The sequence below is a fragment of the Arvicanthis niloticus genome, chromosome 9 (assembly GCF_011762505.2).
Source record: "Arvicanthis niloticus isolate mArvNil1 chromosome 9, mArvNil1.pat.X, whole genome shotgun sequence".
Lineage (NCBI taxonomy): Eukaryota > Metazoa > Chordata > Mammalia > Rodentia > Muridae > Arvicanthis > Arvicanthis niloticus.
In genome coordinates this window covers 57,727,261-57,749,058 of record NC_047666.1, presented here as the reverse complement: position 1 = coordinate 57,749,058, position 21,798 = coordinate 57,727,261, and the positions used below count along the sequence as shown (strand labels likewise).

Below are 21,798 nucleotides of genomic sequence, written 5' to 3'. Positions count from 1 at the left end.
CCCCAAGAAGGACTTAGGTATAGATGAAGGTGGGGCTATTGAGATAGTGGTTAGCTACACTGAAGTTCTGATTTGTGGCTTCATTTTTTACCTTCCTCTTTGGGAAGTTGATTTATTGAACAATTTTGAAAAATTTATAGCTTGTTTACAGGCTTGAAATACAATGTATATAGAAAACTGATGAGAAGAAATTGAATTTGTTAGTGTTGGCAGATTTCTGCTTTTTTGTTTTTGTTTTTTCTTTGTGTACATTCTGTGGGTTTTTTTGTTTTGGTGGTTTTAGGCCTCACATTTTAGCTCAAGTTGGCCCTAAACTTATCGTAATCCTTTTGCCTCTGTATTTGGGTGCTGACATTGCAGGTCTGAGCCATCATGCTCAACTCTGATCATTCCCTCCCTCCCTCCCTCCCTCCCTCCCTCCCTCCCTCCCTCCCTCCCTCCCTCCCTTCCCCCCTCCCATTCTTTCTCTTCCTCTCCTACTCTTTGCTTCTAGGAATTGCTTTTTTCTTTCTTTTTTTTTTTTTTGGTTTTTCGAGACAGGGTTTCTCTGTTAGCCTTGGCTGTCCTGGAACTCACTCTGTAGACCAGACTGGCCTCGAACTCAGAAATCCACCTGCCTCTGCCTCCCAAGTGCTGGGATTAAAGGCTTGTGCCACCACTGCCCAGCGAATTGCTTTTCAATAGTTGGGGTGACATTGTTGTTGTTGTTTTTCCTCTTGTTCATTCCACTCATAATTTAACATGAATAAATTTGAAAACTATTAGCATTACAACACACAAGTACAATTAAAACCTAAAACTTGATTGCCTAGATTGAGGTGGCATGTTACAGTTCTTGTGACAGATGGCTTCCCCATGTTCCTTCCTTCTCTGTTGTGTTTTTTTTTTTTTTTTTTTTTCCCAGAGAGTAAATCCCATGTGTTCCTATTTTGGCTCTAGTTGTGTTCTGCCCACTCATTGGCTTCAGAGGAACTCTAATTTGGATGTACTGGCTACTGGCGTTATAGCAGGAAGTGGATACAAAGTGTGGCTCCTTATGCCAAGTGTTCTTTTATCAGAAAAAATTGTAGCTTCATAAAAGTAAATATCTTAGTCACACCGAGTAAAGCTAAATTTTATTCTTTTAAGAATATACTTTTAAAATACTTTACTTTTAATTATTTGTATATGTGTTTGTATATAGGTATGTGCACATAAGTGCAGGTTCCTGTGGTGGCCAGAGTGTCCGATCCCTCTGGAGCTGGAGTTTGAGGTTGTTTGGACCCCCCCTCCCCCCAGCTTGGGTGTTGGGAACTGACTCAGTTTGGTTCTAGGCAAGAGCAGTACAGGCTCTAAGTGCAGCATTGTGTTTCCAGCTCCAGAATGTATTTTAAGAACTGTTGTTATACTTGTAGTTTGTGTGTGCTTGCATGCACACATGCCACAGTGTGGGTGTGGATAGTAGAGGACAGCTCCCCCCATCCTGAGGGTCTGGGGCTTGAACTCAAGTTGCCAGCTTGGGAACAGGTGTCTTCACCCACTGAGCCTTCTTGCAGGACATTTAGCTTATATTTTTCAGTTGATATTCCATACTAAGTGGCATATGTATTACAAAACAGGTTTATAAAGTCTGAATTTCACATAATCAGAAATTTATAGTGTGTTGTGCTACAATATTTGTTCAGGGCACTGAATGAATAGATGTAATTGTACTGAGATATTTTGGGGGGGGGGAGCAGATAATCTTGTTGTGTGGTTTAGGGTGGCCTTCTGAATGCTGGGATACAGGTGCATACTAACATGCCCAGCTGTGACAGAAATTTAATATCACAGTGACTTAATTATATAGTAATTGAACCTGTGATGTATAGTATTGAATTATATATTTGATCTGCTACAACACTGAATGCATGAGGATTTTCCAGACTTTCAAGTTGGACCAGTGAGTGATTGCTACTATTGCTGCTGCTACCACTACTCCTCTTCTTGTTTTTTTTTTTCCTTTTTCACAGTTTAAATTACTTGTTTTAAAATTATTTTATTTATTTACATTACAGCTGTTGCCCCCCCTCCCCATCCCCCTCTCATAGTTTCTTATCCCATTCCTCCTCCCCCTTGCCTCTGAGAGGACGCTCCCCTCCCCACCAAGCATCTTCCTTCTCTGGGGCCTCAGTGGATCTTTTCCCACTGAGGCCAGACTAGGCAGTCCTGTGCTGTGTATATGCCAACAAAATCAAGAGCTAGTTCTTTGAGAAAAATCAATAAGACAGATAAAACCTTAGCTAAACTAACTAAGGGGCACAGAAACAGTATCCAAATTAACAAAGTCAGAAACAAAAAGGAAGACATAACAACAGAAACTGAGGAAATTCAAAAAATGATCAGAACTTATTACAAAAGCCTATACTCAACCAAACTGGAAAATCTAGATGAAATGGATGACTTTCTAGACAGATGCCATGTACCAATGTTAAATCAAGATCAGGTAAACTATCTAAACAGTCCCATAACCCCTAAGGAAATAGAAATAATTCATTAAAAACCTCCCAACCAAAAAGAAACCCAGGGCCAGATGGTTTTAGTGCAGAATTCTACCAGACCTTCAAAGAAGACCAATGCTCCTCAAACTGTTCCACGAAATAGAAACAGAAGAATAGAACCGACCTAATTTATTCTATGAAGCCACAGTTACTCTGATGCCTAAACCACACAAAGACCCAGCAAAGCAGAAGCACTTACAGGCCAATTCCACTTAAGAATATCAATGCAAAAATGCTCAATAAATTCTCGTAAACCAAATCCAAGAGCACATCAAAACCATCATCCACCATGATCAAGTAGGCTTCATCCCAGGAATGCATGGATGGTTCAGTATATGAAAATCCATCAACGTAATCCACTATAAAAACCAACTCAAAAAAAGTCACATGATCATCTCATTAGATGCTGAAAAAGCCTTTGACAAAATACAACACCTCTTCATGTTAAAAGTCTTGGAGAGATCAGGAATGCATGGCACATACCTAAACATAAATTAGTATATAGCAAACCAACAGCCAACAACAAATTAAATGGAGAAAAACTAGAAGCAATTTCACTAAAATCAGGGGTAAAACAAGGCCGCCCACTCTCTCCCTATATATTCAAAATAGTACTTAAAGTTCTAGCTAGAGCAATTAGGCATTCCTGTTTTTAAATTTAATTTTATTTACTTATTATTTGAGACAGGATATCTCTGTATAGCCCTTGATGTCTTGGAGATCTACCATCCTCTGCTGGTATTGGAGTGTTGGGATTAAAGGCTAGTATCACCGTACCTGCCCTCTCATTCTTTTTCTTCTGTTTTACTTTTCTATTGTTATGGAGAAAGGTCATGACCAAGAGAACTTATAAAATAAAGCATTTAATTTGGAGCTTACTGGGCAGGCGTTGAATCCATGACCATCATTTCAGGAAACATGGCAGCAGACAGGCATGATGTTAGAGCAGCAGCTGAGAGCTTACATCTTGATCTGAAAGTTGGTGGGGATGTGGGGAAGGACGGGAAGGAGAGAGAGGGAGAGAAGGAGAGACAGAGACAAACACTGGGAATGGCTTGAGTCTTTTGAAACCTCAAAGGCACCTTCAGTGTCACATCTCCTCCAACAAGGCTACAACTTCCTAGTCCTTCCCAAACAGTTCTACCAGCTGAGGACCAAGTATTCAAACATATTAGCCTTTGGGGGAAGATTCCCATTCAAACTACTACACCCTCCCCTGTGCTTTACTGGTTAGCTTCCATTGCAGCCTTCCTGCCCAGTTTCCTGAGTGCTGGGATATAGTGAGCGATCATACATGGTTCCTTGTAGGCTTCTCTTTTAAAATGTAATACTTACTAGTGTTTTATTAAAATTTTTGTGTTTCAGTTGGATGCTTTTTTTTTTTTTTTTTTTTTTAATTTACTTTGACTATTTGGCTAGCAAATACATTTATTTAACCTTAGAGGGTACATAATTCAGCAGTTACACAAAATGCGAGCTGTTTTTCTCATGGTGTATCGCAGCCTGATCTGGAAATGTGATTATGTATGTGTTTTCTCAGTGGGAAAAAGGAAGAGATCTAACTGCATTCATTCCTGTATCTCTTGCTGTTTCAGCATAGCACTGTCTAATCAGTATGTCAGTGAGTATGTATTGAGTGCCTGACATAAATGCCAGCTAGCTTGCTTGGTGTTTTGAGGGATTTAAAAATATGAAAGCAGGGAGAAAGAGAGAACAGATAGGCACTTAAAGAGTTTAGAATAACATTAACATGGAGTAAGCATATTGTGTGGTTTATAGACAAGAGTCTTTGGAGCAGTCAAATTCTAGAGTATTTTCACCTGGGTACTTTAGTAGTGGAGCTACCTAGAAGATGAAGCTGTTTTCTTATATAGGTACAACTTTTTTTTTTTTTATATAAATAAAATATTTAATGTTAGAGATATCCTTGAATTTAAAGTTTTATATATAAGTGTATAAAATTGGTATATCTGAAAAGTATCCACAGTATTGGTATTTACATATTACTGAAATAGGAAGATGTTCATTACACATTACAGGAAACATATAGAGTGTGTGTGTGTGTGTTTATCTTGGAAGTAGCATAGCTTAACGATAGCATGGTTTTAAAGCTAAGCATGCCAGACTGTGGATTCAGAAAGCTTAGAGATACTGATCCAAGGAATATAGAGAGATCTCTGATCTGTACAATGAAGATAATACTCATGAGGAGGATGTGGGGATTAAATAAATTCAGATTAATGGAGCATTTAGGATTGTGGATTATGTGTAGTAAGTACCAGTTTCTTGTTATTGTCTTTTCACTGTGGTCTCTCTTGTAAAGTTAATATTGATTCAGGAACTCAGAAAGATCTATTTGAGTGTTTATTCTCAGTATAGGATTATTGATTAAAATTATTTTGTTAATACTTTTCCTCCATGTAATGAATGTGAATTTGTCATACAGTAAAATAAAACATAATGAAGACTAAGATTAAATCTATACATTTATATGTCATTACAAGATTAAATACAGAATTAGTCATTTGGAATTCAATAAATATTTGAATGCTATTGAGTGAGCTATAGTACTTGTTTAGAGTTGTAAAACATGATAGGTGGGAAGAACCTTATAGAATCTCCTTTTCATATTCCTTCCCAGTAACTGGTAGTCTGGATCACCTTCTGTGCTGTCGCTACAAGGCTACGTAGGAATTTGTGAGTTTCACTCTTACATTGGGAAAGCAAGACTCATAGTGGATGTGTTGCTTTTTAGTGGTTGATTTATGTGATTGAATATTTTGTGTGTGTTTATGTGTATGTACTATGTGTATGCCCAGTGCCTATGGAAATCAGCAAAAAGGGTGTCAGATCCCCTGGAACTGTGAGCAACACGTGCTTAACTGTTGACCCATCTATTTCTTTAGTCTCTGATCTTAAGTTTAACTTCAGCTATGTAGTGAGTGGAGGTCAACCTGGAATACTGAGACCCTTCTCTAACAAATAGGACAAAGCAAATACTGTAAAGTTAATGTATTGGAATTTGGATAGTTTTTGTTTGTTTCTGAGACATCATCTTACCATGTAATTCTGTTTGGCTCAGAACTCATAGTGATCTCCCTGTCTCTGCCTATTGAGTGCTGGACTGGAAGCTTCTAGATGGTATTGTTTACTTGAAAGACTCTGCAATCACACTTTAAAAAATAGTTATATAAAATAATTAAAATGGGGCCAGATGGTAGTGGCACATGCTTTTAATCTCGGTTCTTTGGAGGCAGAGGCAGAGGCAGGTAGATCTCTGAGTTCAAGACCATTCTACAGAGTGAGTTCACAGCTGCCAAGGCTACAAAGAGAAACCCTGTCTGGAAACACAACAGCAGAGACAACAATAAAAACAAACAAACAAACAAACACAGCGTGGGGCAAAAACTAAAGGAGCGGTCGCCTGGAGACTGTTCTACCTGTGTGTCCATCCCATGTGCAGTCACCAAAGGTAGACGCTGATCTGGATGCCAGGAAGTGCATGCTGACAGGAGCCTGATATAGCTGTCTCCTTAGAGGTCTGCTGGAGCCTGACATATACAGAGGTGGATGCTCACAGCTAACCATTGAACTGATCATGGGTTCCCAATGGAGGAGCTAGAGAGAAGACTGAAGGAGCTGAAAGGGTTTGGGGGCCCCATGGAGAGAGCAACAATACCAACCAACCAGAGTTCCCAGGGTCTAAACCACCAGCCTGGGAGCACATAGGGAGGGACCCATGGTTCCAGCTGTATATGTAGGGGAGGATGGCCTTGTCAGGCATAGGTAGGAGAGGAGGTCCTTGGTCCAATGAAGGCTGGATGCCCCAGTGTGGGGGAATTTGAGGGTGGGGAGGTGGGAGTGGTTTGGTGGGTGGGGACACATCCTCATAGAAGCAGGAGGAGGAGGGGTTCCTGGGTTGGGGGGAAATGGGGAAAGGGGATCACATCTGAAATGTAAATAAAATATCCAATAAAAAAGTAAAAAGTATAATTAAGTGTTGGTATACCTCATGTAATTTTAGAGTATAAGTTAACCAAAAAATAAAAAATGCTTGTGACATGGTAAAAAAGAAATAATAATTTAAATGGGAAGCTCTTTAAAATAAATTTTTTTTTTTTTTTAACTTGGAAGAGAAGCTCTTAGTATGTATGCTTTAATTGGGAAATAAACTAAATACTTTTGAATTACAACCCAGATAAAAATCAAAACATGCTTTGTGATATTAATGCCTGCTGCCCTTTATAGGAGATGTATTGAATTATTTTAAGTTTTATTTTGCTTTACGAGAAAAAAGATGACTCAATTACTAAATTGTTTTTGCAACACATTTTATAATAGGCAAGTTTAAAAGGCAGTAGTTTTTATAATATAGGTGTTTTTTCAGTTACATAGAAGCTATCAGTTTCTATAAAATTTTACTTTTGGAAAGTTAGGAATATGGGAGATGATACTCTCAATATATATAGCTTTATAACCAGACACTAAAAAAAAAAAAAAAAACCATTGCCTTAGAAGATTGGTCAGACAGTCCCAGGTCATTTTGGCAGCTCCTGCAGATACTGAAAATGCATAGGAAAAATTAGTAGAAGTGTCTGTTTGCTGTACTGAGATAGTGCAGAGAAAGTGTCTTGAAGTGCCTGAAGAGGGGGATGGTAGTCCCGGAAGTAGTATGCAGTTTTAATCTTCTTAAGGTAAGGATGATAGTATTCTTGATAATTTTTTCCTCTTTTGTTTGTTTTAAGACAGGGTTTCCCTGTGTAGCCCTGGCTGCTGAAACTTTATATATAGTCTAGGCTACCCCTGAATTTGCAATGATCTTCCTGCTTCTTCCTTCCTAGAGCTGGGATTACAGGTGTGATACCATGCTTTGCTTAAGTGTTTGTGTTTTTAATGGAGCAGCCAAGCCTTTGGCATTTCTTTACTTGCTGAAGGTGGTAATTCTACCTCTGCTCTTTGTAGATCCTTTGTCTGGAAAGATTGCTTAGGAATCCACAGAATTCCGGCTTAGTAGCAGTTTTCTCTTTACCATAGTTATGCATGAACTAATGTTATTACAGAAACAAATTTGAGAGCAAAAACGACTGTTTTTTTTGTAGCATGCCTCTTTTGTTGTGTTTTTATCTTAGTCACTGGTTTTTAGAGTAATTGCCATAGCTGGTATGTCAGTTTGACATTTTGATTTCAAAGATTCTATTATAATCTTGCTCCAAATGTCAAACAGTTCCTCAGTGATAGACACAAGCCTCCACTGATGCTTTGTTAGGATATAAGATGATTTTACAGAGTCCTTGTTATTATGTCCATGTGTGGAACTTAAATGAGAACATTTATATTGCCTCATGGAGCTTTGATTTATTGATTTCAGGTTATTGGCTAAGTTTTGCTCTTTGCTGACTTGGAATTTGATTTTCCTTGAGACAGAATAGGAAAGCAGTTTTTAAAGCAGGGTGATTTTTACATACAAAAGCGACCAAACTATTATTTAATAGCTTTTTAAATGTTCCATATTAGTTATGTATTAGTGGTCATCAACTTTCTTAGTCTTCTAGTGTAACTTAACATAGTAGACTTACATCTTGGCAAAGTCAAAGCCAAATGAGCAGTCAAGACGTAAAAGTGGAGAACGATTTATTACCTGTAACAGGCCAACGGAACTGGGGAGTTATTTTCAGAGAAGGATCTTCCTCCAGCAGAGGAAGCACATGATTTTATTATTCTCACCTATAAATATTCATATAGGTGCTGGCCCATTTCTGCATATGTTCAGTTAGGGGTACATTCCTGAGCATGTTCAGTGTAAGGCCATGAAGCACAATGTTTAAAAGATTAAAGTGATAGACAAGAGTGCTCTCAACTTGTTCTGGAAAGTTTTAGTTGGAAACAATTCCAAGTTCAGTTTGAGGATACAGGAGTTTGCTTCTGAAAGGGTCTGCCTTGCTTACTGGCTAGCACTAGAGACAGGAAATACATTTAGCGTATGAAATGTTCACCTAGTTGTAATGAATGTGTCTTGACCAGAGAGCAGTATGATTACTGAGGAATTGATTTTTGAAGTCTTCAGAAGAGTGTATTCTTCAAGAACACTGAGAAGGATATTGATCTGTGCTTGTTAGAAGAATGTTGTATCTAGTTTCCTTTGTTTTATAAGCATAATTGTGTCATCTTCAGGAAGCAGCTGTTGTATTTAGCAGTGTTGCTTCCCCATTTACCAAGTCGATAATACAGTAATGAATAGAGCATTTTTTCCTTGTAAAGTTATACATATATATAAAATATATTATAATAATATATATTAATTATATATTAAGGAGAAAAACATTTTTTCTCCTTATAAAGTAATATATATATAATAATAATATATTAATTATATATTAAGGAGAAAAACATTTTTCTCCTTATAAGGTAATATATATTATAATAATATATTAATTATATATTAAGGAGAAACATTTTTTCTCCTTATAAAGTAATATATATTATAATAATATATATTAATTATATATTAAAGAGAAAAAAGGCAGAACACCTGCTTAGCATGCCCTGCTAGACCCCCAGCATTACAAAAGATTTTTGTATACGTGTGTGTATGTTTGTGTTCATATAATATGTGTGCATGTACACACATGCTCTCATACACATATTCACACACATCTGCATCAAGAAATATTGGAGTTAGACTTTTTCTATAATATAATATATATATTCAGAAGAGTGTATCCTTCAAGAACACTGAGAAGGATATTGATCTGTGCTTGTTAGAAGAATGCTGTATCTAGTTTTCTTTGTTTTATAAGCATAATTCTGCTTATATATAAGTTCTGCCACTAGTTGTCTTCTCAGGTAGCACATTCTTTTATATTAACAAAACAAAACAATGACATGGAGCTGGTGAGATTGCTTGTCAGTTAAGAATGTATTGCTTTTGCAGAGGACCTGAGTTGAATTCCCAACACCCAGGTTAATGGCTCATAGCCCTCTGTAACTTTAGCTCCAGGGGAGCAAATCCTCCTGGCTTCTGTGGGCATTAGTAGTCATGTGCACACATGTACAAACAGACATGTCATGTTGCTATACTTTTAGCTACCTTCTATTGTTGATATTAATATTTTTCTTATGTAATACTGTTATAGCTATCTTGGTTAGTGTATTTTGCATTTTTATATTTTCTATAACAGATAATTGTTAAAAAGTTAAATGTATTTGACAAAGATGACCTAAAGGAATCAGAGAACCAGAATGTATTATGTACATCGTGTATTTTTTTTAAAAGTTTAACATCTATATGATTTTTAGTTTGTAATGAAAAAAAAAGTTATGAAATCAAGCCTCTAAGTTGTTTTATTAACTGCCTTGTATTTAGGAGGAGAAACAGCATGTCTAAAATACAGTTTTTGTGTCCTTAAGGTGTTACAACTGTGCTTATAAAACACAAGGAGTTGGGCTAGGGTGTATCTCAGTTGTGGAGTGTTTGCCTAGCGTGTACAAGGCTCTGGGTTTCATACATACAGCACTGCAGGGGCAAGGGAGTACATGGGCAGGGGTTCAATTTTCCCCTCTGTCCCCATCCCCCAATCACTTTGATTCAGACTCATCAATTTTGTGTGTGTGTGTGTGTTTTTTGTTTGTTTGTTTGTTTTTAGAGACAGGGTTTCTCTGTGTAGTCCTGGCTGTCCTGGAACTCACTCTGTAGACCAGGCTGGCCTCGAACTCAGAAATCCACCTGCCTCGGCCTCCCAAGTGCTGGGATTAAAGGCGTGCACCACCACTGCCTGGCGCCTCATCAATTTTTAATCCTTGAGGGAAAAATAGACTCTAGTACCATAGACATCTACTTTATGGAATGAATTGCTCTATTTCTTTTTTTGTGTCTTGATGTCCTTTCTCCTCTCTTCCTCTTTTCTCTTCTTTTTTTACCCCCTTCCCCCTCTCTCGCTCCTGCCCTGCTTGCTCCTGCCCTGCCCACACCTGCTCTGCTTGCTCCGGCTCAAACGTTTTTATTTATTTATTATATGTAAGTACACTGTAGCTGTCTCCAGACACCCCATAAGAGGGCATCAGATTTCATTACAGATGGTTGTGAGCCACCATGTGGTTGCTGGGGTTTGAACTCATGACCTCCGGAAGAGCAGTCAGTGCTCCCAACCGCCAAGCCATCTCACCAGCTCCCCCTTTTTTCTTTCCCTCTTCTTTCCCCTCTCCTTCCTTTCCCTCCCCCTCTCCTCTTTCCCTTCCTTTTAGTTACTTAAGTGCTTATCTATTTTAAGGTTTGTTCTAATGGTAAGCTTGTTAAATTGTTTTCATAGTATTAGATTGATTATTGTAAATTTATGGTTTTTGTTAATTGCTTATTGTCTATTTTTGACAAGCTAACTTTTAAAACAAATAGTGGAACAGAGTTTTAGATATCTTGTGTGTGTGTGTTATGTGTGTGTGAGTATATAATAGCATGTGTTCTTGCTCATATATGTAGAGGCCACAGGAGGCTTTTGGATATCTGCTTTTATCACTGTGACATACTGGTCTGAGACAGGGACTGTCACTGAGCTGGTGTGTTGGCCTGTCAGCTCCCAGGATTTGCTTCATCTCGTCTCCCTTCCCATTTCACTGCCGGGGTTACAGGCATGTGCTGCCATGTCCAGCTTGTATGTGGCTGCTAGGGATTTGAACTCGGTCTTCTTGCTTGCGCGGCAAGGACTCTTACATCTGAACCACTTCCCTCATTTCCAAAGACATACTTTGTTTTATGTTTTTCATTGAAGTTATTGACAAATTGTGTTCAGATATTAATATGACATTGTTTTACTTTCCAGAAAATTTGTGCCTTTCTCTATAAAAGCTACCATTGTTACTATTTTGGTCCCCAACTGTGTGTGGGAAAATGGAACCTTTACTCACTGTGACAGCGTATTTAATAAAGGGTGCTGGCAACATGGGATATCCACAGGTAGAAGTATGAAATTAGTTATATCATTTCTTTAAAAGTCATCATATGTGGCCTGATAAGACATCTCAGTGGGTAAAGGTGCCTGTTGCCAAGCATGATGGTGCTGAGTTTGATTTTCAGAACCATGTGGTAGGAGAGTTGACTCTTGAAAGTTGTCTTCTGACTTCCATGCTTGTACTATGGCTGGTGCACACATACATGCTTCTGCTCCCCCCACTTCTCTCTCATACATAATAAATAAAAATGTTGTAAAAATCGTAAGTAGTGATAAGTGCAAAATGACAGAATTGGAAAGATTTGTGGCACACACAGAAAGTGAGTGATTATTTTGCTAATATTGCATAAAGAATCACCTCCCCACTGGAGTATTTATACCTTAGGTACTTTTCTGTTGCTGTGATAAAATACCTCAACAGCAGCAACTTTAAAAAGTGGGGGGTGGGGAGCTTATATTGTCTTTCATTTTGAGGAATAGTGGATTGTTGGGAGGGAAGGCAAAGCAGCAGTGGGAGCGTGAAACAGCTGGTCAGGTTGTCTCCACAGTTGGAAAACAGAGAGAGGTGAACATTTGTGCTGAGCTAGTCTTCTCCTTTTTGTGGAGTCTAGAATTCAAGTCTGGGGAATGGTGCTACTCACTTCTAGTTTTGGGTCTTTTCTCCTCAGTTAACCTTATCAACATATTCCTTCCCTGGTGTGCTGATGTTTTGTCTCCTAGGTGATTCCAAGATCATTTCAAGTTGACCATTAATATAACCTTCACTTGTCAGTAAAATTGAAATGATTAGTACATGGGCCAGATGTATACAAGAATGCTATTCACAGAATCACAGAATATAACGTACTTTGCCAGGGACTGGAAAAGGGAACTATGGAAAGCTACTTACTAGTGAAGCAAGATAAATAAGCTGTAGCAATAGATCCAGGACAGCATTGTGCCTGCAGTCAACAACAGCATTCTAGGCCTTAAGATTCTTATGAAGATAGAGTTTATGTTAAGTAGTTCTGCTTTTTTGAGTAGTATGTATCACTTGGTTTCAAACTTGAGATACTTCTGCCTCAGTCTTTAAAATGTTGTTATAGGCATATTCTATTATACCTGGTTTTGGTGTTTGTGTGTGTTCATGAGTTCATATGTATGTATGTATATATGTATGTATGTGCATGAAGGTTAAATTGTAGTTAAAAAGTTATATATAACCATTCACTAAATACAAGTACTTGCTAATTAATGTTTATAATAATTAAAAGTCATATTATTTTTCCATAGACTTTTGTGTTTTAGAATAAATTTTGTTTTTTATTTCTGCTGATATAGAGTCTTCTCATTCCCTTTAAGGTACCTTCTATTAAATTTTGAGATGTGTAGATTTCATTGTGGCTTATAAAAGTAAAGAGCTGCCATACTTCTTTTCCTGGGAGGTGGGGAATAAGCACAAATTAAGTTACTGACAATTATAGATTATTATCATAGTTTTAAAACTTGGATTAAAAGAGAATAAGATGCATCTTTATTTCTGAGGCTATTTCTGAGAATCCTTACAGCTATTTTTAGCTGCTTGCAAGCTGCTCTGTCTTTGCTAATTGAGGGGAAAGCTGATTTTGGTTTTTCTTTTTGTGTTGTTCTCAGCACATGCAGATGACAATCCAGGCTCTCCAGGATGAGCTTCGGATTCAGAGGGACTTGAATCAGCTGTTTCAGCAGGACAGCAGTGGCAGGACTGGGGAGCCTTGTGTGGCAGAGCTGACCGAGGAGAACTTCCAGAGGCTGCACGCTGAGCACGAGAGGCAAGCCAAAGAGTTGTTTCTTCTGCGGAAGACCCTGGAGGAAATGGAGCTGCGGATTGAGACGCAGAAGCAGACCCTCAGTGCTCGGGACGAGTCCATTAAGAAGCTGCTGGAGATGCTGCAGAGCAAAGGGCTCTCCGCCAAAGCTACGGAGGAGGACCACGAGCGGACAAGACGGCTGGCGGAGGCAGAGATGCACGTCCACCACCTAGAGAGCCTTTTGGAGCAGAAGGAAAAAGAGAATAATATGTTGAGAGAGGTGAGTGACTGCCTTTTCAGTTACTGATTGTCTTTCTTCCCTTACTAGTCAGAATCTTGCCCTAGATACATTTATGTGCTCTGATGTGCGGCTGGACAGGAATTTGTTTCTTGTGTTTCAACACTTCAGGAATTCCTTTTTGATTTTTTTTTCTTGAACAGAATGACATCACCTGGCATATATGTTACCAATAGCATCCTCACCCCTGTCATTCTACACGTGATTCCTAAGGAGTTCCTGAGTTGCTGAAGGGATGCAGGATTGTTTCATTTTGTTACTTGCCTCTCTTTGTTCATAGAGATAGAACAGCAAAACTAGTGCTCAATTAAAAAATACTAGTAAACGGCTGTAAACTGTTAGCTCAGCTCACCTATGCTGGCCAGGCTCGAATGGTAATGGATGTCTCCTGTGGTTTCCCGGAAATGATCGCCTTGCTGGGAATGATACGTGTTAAAAATCTTTTGCCATGAAGTGTAGCCAGACGGAGTGATGACACACGATTTTATATGAAAGACTCAAGCTGGCCTCTGATTAGACCTTACTTTCTGAGGCAATAACATTTTAAGAAAGCATAGAGGAAGAACTCACCTTATGTTGAGCTAATTTAAAAGCTGTAATACATTTTATATGTCTAATTTCTTAGGGTTTCTTTTGCAGTTATAAAACACTGTGACCAAATGCAACTTGGGGAGAAAAAGGTTTATCTTACTTACAGTTTAAAGCACAGTTCATCACTGAGGAAAGTCAACCCTCAGTGCGTGAACTCAACCTGGAGACAGGACCTGATGCAGAGGCCGTGCAAGGGTGCAGCTTACTTTCTGGTTCCCATGGCTTGCTCAGGCTGCTGTCTTATATACCACTAGATCAGCTTCCCAGGGATGGCATCACCCACAGTGGCTTTGGTTTTCTCCCATTTATCACTAGTTAAGAAACTATACTATAGACTTGCCCACAGGCCAGTCTGGAGCCATGTTGGGTTTTCTTGAGATTCCCTCTTCCAAAATGACTCTAGATTGTATCAAGTTGACATAAAACTAGCCAGTGCTTCTAGTTAGATATAAAATTCTTTTTAGCTTCCCTGGGATGATAGGGATGTGCCAGTATAACCAGCTAACTTTCACATTTTGATAGGGGGACTAGGAATCCTCTGATTGTTAGGGTGAATCTGAATAATCCCTTTTAACATGATTTGGGAAGAAGAAAATTAAAAAGAAATGAACATATTCAACTGAGCATGATAGAACATGGCTTTAATCCTAGCACTTGGGAGGAAGAAGCAGGCAAATCTCTGAGAATTGGAAGCCAGCTTGGTCCACATAATGAGAAACTGTCTCAAACAAACACATAAAAACACCCAGGAAACTAATACCAACACAAAACTGAAGCTGCTGAGTGTGGTGGTACATGCTTTTAATCCCTGCGTTTGGGAGGCAGAGTCAGAGGCAGAAGCAGGCAATTCTGTGAGTCAAAGGCCAGTCTGGTTGATATAGTGAGTTGCATGATAGTCAGGGCTACACAGAGAAACCCTATTTTAAAACAAACAAACAAACAAACAACAACAACAAAAAACCCAAAACCGCACAGCTCTTCAAAAGTAAAAATTCCAGATGTATATTGGGACAAATACAAACTTGGTGATGTCTTTTTTCCAATTATAATTTTCTGCTTTAGGAATATTACATTTTTGCTGCTTCTGAACATTTCAGCCTATCCTGGTAGTTTAGGAACTAATAAATGCCAAATAGTTAAAGGATTTGGGAAGTCACAATTTATATATGTGCATGTATGTATATGTATATATATATATATGTGTGTGTATATGTGTACATATATACGTGCGCACACACATATGCTATGAACAATTAGGAATATATTGAGCTCAAAAATACTGAAAAAACCCTCTGGGAGTTTTAGACTATTTTTTTTAATTAAATTGTATAAATAAATTATATATATATATATATATATATGATATAAGAAAATATATTTCCCTGTGAATGTATTGTAATGGGTAATATTTAAAAAACGCTGCTTGGTCCAGCTCTGCTAGCTATCTGGGCCACCTGCCATGTTCCCTATTAGAACTGGCCAGAGGTCAAGAGCATCCCACGAGATGTTAATGGGGAGGCTCTTCAAGGCTGCCATTTGTAGCATAATGTCTCATAAGAAATATAATCATGCTACTTCAAATTACTTGAAGGCAAGTGGACACGGTGGCTTTGAAAATAATTCCTCTTTTTCTCCCTTTAAGACTTAGCTTCCATCAATTCTGCAGTGAAGTTTCAGTGTGTAGTGTTGTATGTACATGCAGTCGCAGTGATCATGTACATGTGGTTGCAGTGGGCATGTGAGGAGGAGTACCCAAAGCACTCTCCTGTTTGAGATGGATGCTTACTCAGGAGCCCTGGCTATCTTGGACTCCCGCTACCCACAGGGATGCTAGATAAAATTAGTAACTCTTCACCACTGGACCAAATAAATGCTTAATAAAATAAGAACTGAAGTATAGTTTTATAGTCTGGCTTAAGTAAGTAATAGTTCTTCAGTAAATGTCTATTTACTAGAAAGCATTCTGCTTACTAGTCACATACTGAAGTAGGAAGGGGTAAAGATGGTTGTGCCAAACGATATTTAAGAGAATTCTTGAAGTTTTATCTAATAATCTAATAAGATAAGGGAAAAGAATAAATAATACTATTAATGGAAAAGATGGCACTCAGTTTTCATTATTGCAGAAACCAATATGCAGATGTCATTTCCCCCTAATATATCAATTTAATGTGTTTATACTGGGAATTTTCTGGTAACCCTTGGGGGACTTATGTAGGTAGTCAGAATACATGTATTTTTAATCCACTGGTGGTGTTTATCTGTAAAACTAGCACTTGGGAAACAGTGACAGAGAATTTCAAGTTCAAGGCCAGCTTGATGAAAGAAAACAGAATAGAATCTAGAGATAATGCATGTGGTGTTAAAACTTTAAATATAGTCTTTGACATGGAAGACTCATTGCTATAGCAAGAACATTAATAAATTCAACGTATACGTTAGAGGTTATAATTAACAAAGGTAAAGTGATAACCCAGGGCACAGATTTTAACACGGATCTTGACCTTACCTTGACCTTACCTGTAGACTAGTTTCTAAAGCAGTAAGATGCCAGAGGTGCTTGCTCTCTCATTCATTCCCTTACTCAACAGTTACTTATGAAGCCCCTAGTAAGTATTGATCTTGTGACAATAGATGCTCATTTTTATAGTCTGTATCCTTCTAAGACTCCCAGATTTGAGCTGGAGAGTTGTGTCTGCAGTTAAGAGCTTCCTGTACTCTCCCTTCATGCATTCAGCACATGTGTATGTCTTATAATCACTGGTTTCTTAGACTTAGTAAATGACATAATAGTAAAATAACATGTGCTATTACTCATTATAATATTCTGCTTCATTTGTGAACATGATTCTGTATACCCCCAATACTAAAACTAATATTTGATTATTATATTTTGTGTCAAAGTTTCATTATGGTTGGAGCTTGAGGTTTCTCTCAGTCATGGGATTGTTTCATTGCTGTGCTATTCCACCTTCCGTTTGATAGATGAGCGAGGACATCTGTTGGACAAGCAGTAAATTACATGCCATGCTTGCTTAGTGCTTTGGACTTGGACACTTGGAGTTGTAACAAACTTTGTAAGTGATTGCTGTACAGCAAACTTGGAGAAATAAACTATGAGTCTCAGTGTCTTGGTAGAGGATATTGAAGTTGGCTCTGGAATTTTAAGAAACTATTCCTGTGTGTACAAAACATTGCAACTCAATAATATATTTCAGACCTCTATTTCTCTCTTTAAAATGTTGGCAGATGTTTGCCTTTTTTTGGGTGGGCTTGTTTGTTTGTTTGTTTTTGCTTTTTGGAGGGTGTATTGTCTTGTTTTGGTTTTGAGATAAGGTCTGGCTGTTTAGCTCAGGCTGGCCTTGGACTTTCTATATAGACTAGACTGGCCTTCAACTCATTGAGATCTACCTGCCTCTGCCTTCCTAGTGTAGGAATTAAAGTTTTATCAAATCATACCAGGCTACACATTTTTGTAATGCATTACATTAGATTCTATTTGACTGTTTTGTTTGTTTGTTTTGTTTCCTATGGCATTTTAATCTGAGTCTTGTTAGTACAGCTTTTCATGTGTTAGGGTTTATAAAAATGTTTGCAGTTAAAAGCACTAATATTTGTATAGATTCTAGTTTATGAATTCTGAATTTTGGCTAGTATATTTGAGAAGAGTTTGTGACTTTCCTTGGCAGTTATAAGAGTAAAAAAGCAATAGAGATATATAGAGAAATAAATAGACAGTAGACTGGGGATATATCTTAGTTGATTTAATCTCAGCACCTCGTAAACCAGTGGGAGGTGAAGGCAAATGGATCAGGAATTATTAGGGTCAGTTGGGTCTACATAGGGAATTCAATACCAGCCTAGTTTGTATGAGATCCTGTCTCAAAGAGGAAGATAACAGATAGTTAATACGAGGGATTGGAATAAAAAAGAATTCCAGTATTAGTATGTTTGATGTTTTGTAGTGATGTTGGAAAGTGAGGACGGTTAAATACCTTGTCTATTCAGATATTTTCTCCTACTCTTGTTTATAGTATGTCATTTTCTCTTATTTTCATTTTGTCAAGAAGATAGGTTTCCTCAGTACAGTGTAGCTGCTAGGGATGGCAAAGGGCTATGGAACCACACTGCTCATCATTGGATGAGAGAAGGTTCCAAACAATTAGTGAGGAGCCTTTTTATCCCACCCCCTTTCATTTCTATCTCTTCTGTGAATACAGTATTCTATTCTAGAACTTACATGGAGAATTGACTTTGTCAGGGGACTTCACAAACATTTGACCTAAGAAGAACCAGGGCTGAACTTGACATTTGAAAAAGGAGACACTTCAGACTTTTTTTTTTAATTAAAATTTTTCATTACTTTATTCACTTTACATTCCAATATTAGCGCCCCCCCCCCCCAGTACCTTCTGAGACAAATCCTCTCCCTATTTTCCCATCCCCTTCTTCTCTGAGGAGGGGGAGCACCCCCCTAAGTATCACCCCCCCCCCTTGGCACATCAAGTCACTGCAAGACTAGGCACATCTTCTCTCACTGAGGGCAGACAAAGCAGCCCAATTAGAGGAACGGGATCCACAGGCAGTCTACAGATTCAAGTACAGCCCCCATTCCAGTTGTTAGGGGTCCTGCATGAAGACCAAGCTGCACTTCTGCTACCTATGTGCAGGGGGCCTAGGTCCAGCCCATGCTTTCTCTTTGGTTGGTGGTTCAGTCTCTGAGAGTCCCCAAGGGTCCGGGTTAGTTGACTCTGTTGGTCTTCCTGTGGAATCCCTGTCCTCTCAGGGTCCCTCAATCATTCCCCCAACTCTTCCCCAAGACTCCTGGAGCTCCATCTAATGTTTGGCTATGGGTCTCTGTATCTCTTTCCATTGACTGCTGGGTGGAGCCTCTCAGAGAACAGTTATGCTAGGCTCCTGTCTGCAAACATAACAGAGCATCATTAATAGTGTCAGGGATTGGTTCTTGCCCATGGGCTGGGTCTCAATTTGGTCCATTGATTAGTTGGCCATTCCCTCTGTCTCTGCTCTACCTTTGTCCCTGAACAATGTGTAGGCCTGTGGGTAGAAATGTGCTGTGATAGGATTCAGATTTTTCAATGGGAACGTTTGATGGTTGTGAGTGAATTAGACTGCATTCTGGCCATCTCTTATTATACATGTAGAAGGATTTTAAAAATTTGAATAGTTTTGTTTTTCTTCACATTTTTTTTTAGTCTGTGTGCTAGGGTTTAAAAATAAAATTGTAATAGTTTACCACAAAATGGAGCATTGTGAATTTACTTGTTTGGAATTAGGTAATGGAGAAGAGATGACATAAAATTAGTTGAACACCTAAATTGTAAAGTATTTCAAAGAAATTTAGCTTCAACATTTATAAGTATAGAAACACTAAATAATACATGTAAGTATAGATTTTAGCTTTTTATTGGTTTATGAAAATTGTCTATAGTTGCTGTTGTTCGTTTTCTGTTTATATAATCAAAAATCTTACTTATTTGTGGAGCAAACATCCTCAGGAGTCTCTACTGTGTCCTCAAGTGAGCAACTTGTGTACACTTGGGACCATAGCTTATAAACAAGCTACAGTTAGTGAGTTTGTTTTAATGCTGTTGGGAGATTAATCTGGATTGAACGATGTATTTAAGTGTTAGAATGAAAGAAGACAGATGAATTCAATAGATTCTAAAACGTAAAGATATAGTATAGAGAGGGGTGAGTCAGGGCTGGAGATGGAGCTCAGGGGAGACCCACTGCTTACCATGTGCAAGTCCCTGAGCTTGAACCCTAGCACCTCAGAGTAATAGTATAAACAGTATGTAGCTTAAAGAATTATGAAATATGCTCCCTTCTAACCACCATCACCCAAATACAGAAAGGGAACTTTAATACCCATCACTGTCAGAGCCTCTTTTTTTCTTCTAAGAGCAACTGTGATCTTGGCTTTTATGATTGCTCATTTGCTTTTGACTAAATTTACCATATCTATTCCTAATATTAAAACATTATCACATTTATATTTATCAATATCAGTTAATGGCAATAAATATCATGGCTTAGTTTCATCTGTTTTTCTTTTTTTTTTTTAATTAAAATTTTTTGATATTCCTTTTTTTTCTTTAAATTTTCATTGGTATTTTGACTGCATGTTTGTCTGTGTCTGAGTGTTGGATACCCTGGAACTGGAGTTAGAGACAGTTATGAACTGTCATGTGGGTGCTGAGAATTGAATTGAAGAGCAGCTGGTGTTCTTAATTTCTGGATTATCTCCTCAGCCCCCCTCTTTAAAAATTTTAATGAATTATTTTTTGGAGACTGTTTTGTCTTTGTGTTGTGAATTCACTGTTTACTGGAGAATGGACTTAACGTCTAATCTTCCTGCATCCCTTCCAGTTTTACGTAGTCCTAGGAATCTATCACCCAGCTGAAGACTACCTATGGTGTTGTGTACACTAGTCAAGTACACTACCAAGTGACCTGGGTTTTCAGCTCTGTTTTTTAAAAGGACACTTTAAAGTTTTAATTATAGATTTTATCTTCTTAGCTGATGGGCTAGATAATAGTTCCATTATATTTGTATTTTCTGTCTATATATTGACTTATTATACACACACACACAGAGAGAGAGAGAGAGAGAGAGAGAGAGAGAGAGAGAGAGAGAGAATAATTAATTAAAAAAGAGAGATGACAATCAGGACAGTGTTTCATTAAGGAAGACATCAGAACAGAACTCGGACACCCCATATCGACTTATCCATTATTCCTACCCTATAAACAGATTGCAGTTACCAAACACACAAGGCAATGAGTCAAGCTTATTACAGGACACAGGCATTCTTTACTTCACCAAATAATTTAAAACAATGTCCTGACATGATAATTTTACCCCTTATTGTCTTTAGTGTGCATCTATTAACTGCATAGACATTTTTTTGTTTAAACATAATGATACCATCTCAGCTAATCCACTTAAACTATGTAAGAAACATTTGAGCTGGGAACAGATGGAGGTATCGTGCTCCTGAGGTGTGGGAGATGGGAGGGAGTTCAGCAGCCCAGCATATGTGGAAACAGCTAGGTGTCCAGTGTGACTGAAGTACAGTGACTGAGGAAAGCGGGGAAGACATGAAGTTTTACACTCGCTCAAGAAGACATGTCACATACAGAGCCTTACAGGGTTTTGAGTGTGGAGTGAGGAGATCACTTTGGTTTTTAAAGGCGTGTATTGAGAAGGTGTGGTAAAGGAAGCAACATGTAGGAACTTGCTAATGAGAGGTGTGGATTTTTGGATGGCTCATGTTAAATGAGAGTATTAAAAATGTGAGAAAGAGTTTTTGGATTTGGTGATGTTTTGAGGGTACATCTAAGATTTGTTGACTTTGGTTTAGTGGAGACTGGAAGGTAGCCACATGTGTGATACAAGTTTAGCACGCTGTTAGAGCCTGTCTTGGAAAATAGCTTTTGAAATGTTTGATACCTATGTAAATGTGATATCCAGTTGAATACTCAAGGCTAGGGTTAGTTGTAGCAGTGTATATTAATAAAGATTGAGTCTGCCTTCTCTTAAATGTTTGAGCCAGAATTTTTTCAGGTTGTGAGACTTTTGGCCATTTGGAATATTCTCATGGACATTAGCAGTTGACCATTCTGTTCTAAAAGTGAAATCTGAAATGCTCTAA

General features: G+C 38.2%; 1 protein-coding gene across 1 annotated transcript in view; it reads left to right on the top strand.

Moving 5' to 3' along the window:
* Nucleotides 1-21,798, top strand: part of Erc1 (ELKS/RAB6-interacting/CAST family member 1) — a 288,788-nt gene that overhangs the window by 41,164 nt on the left and 225,826 nt on the right. The window contains 1 exon segment of the mRNA XM_076940435.1: nucleotides 13,094-13,510. Coding sequence (XP_076796550.1) covers nucleotides 13,094-13,510 — 417 coding nt within the window.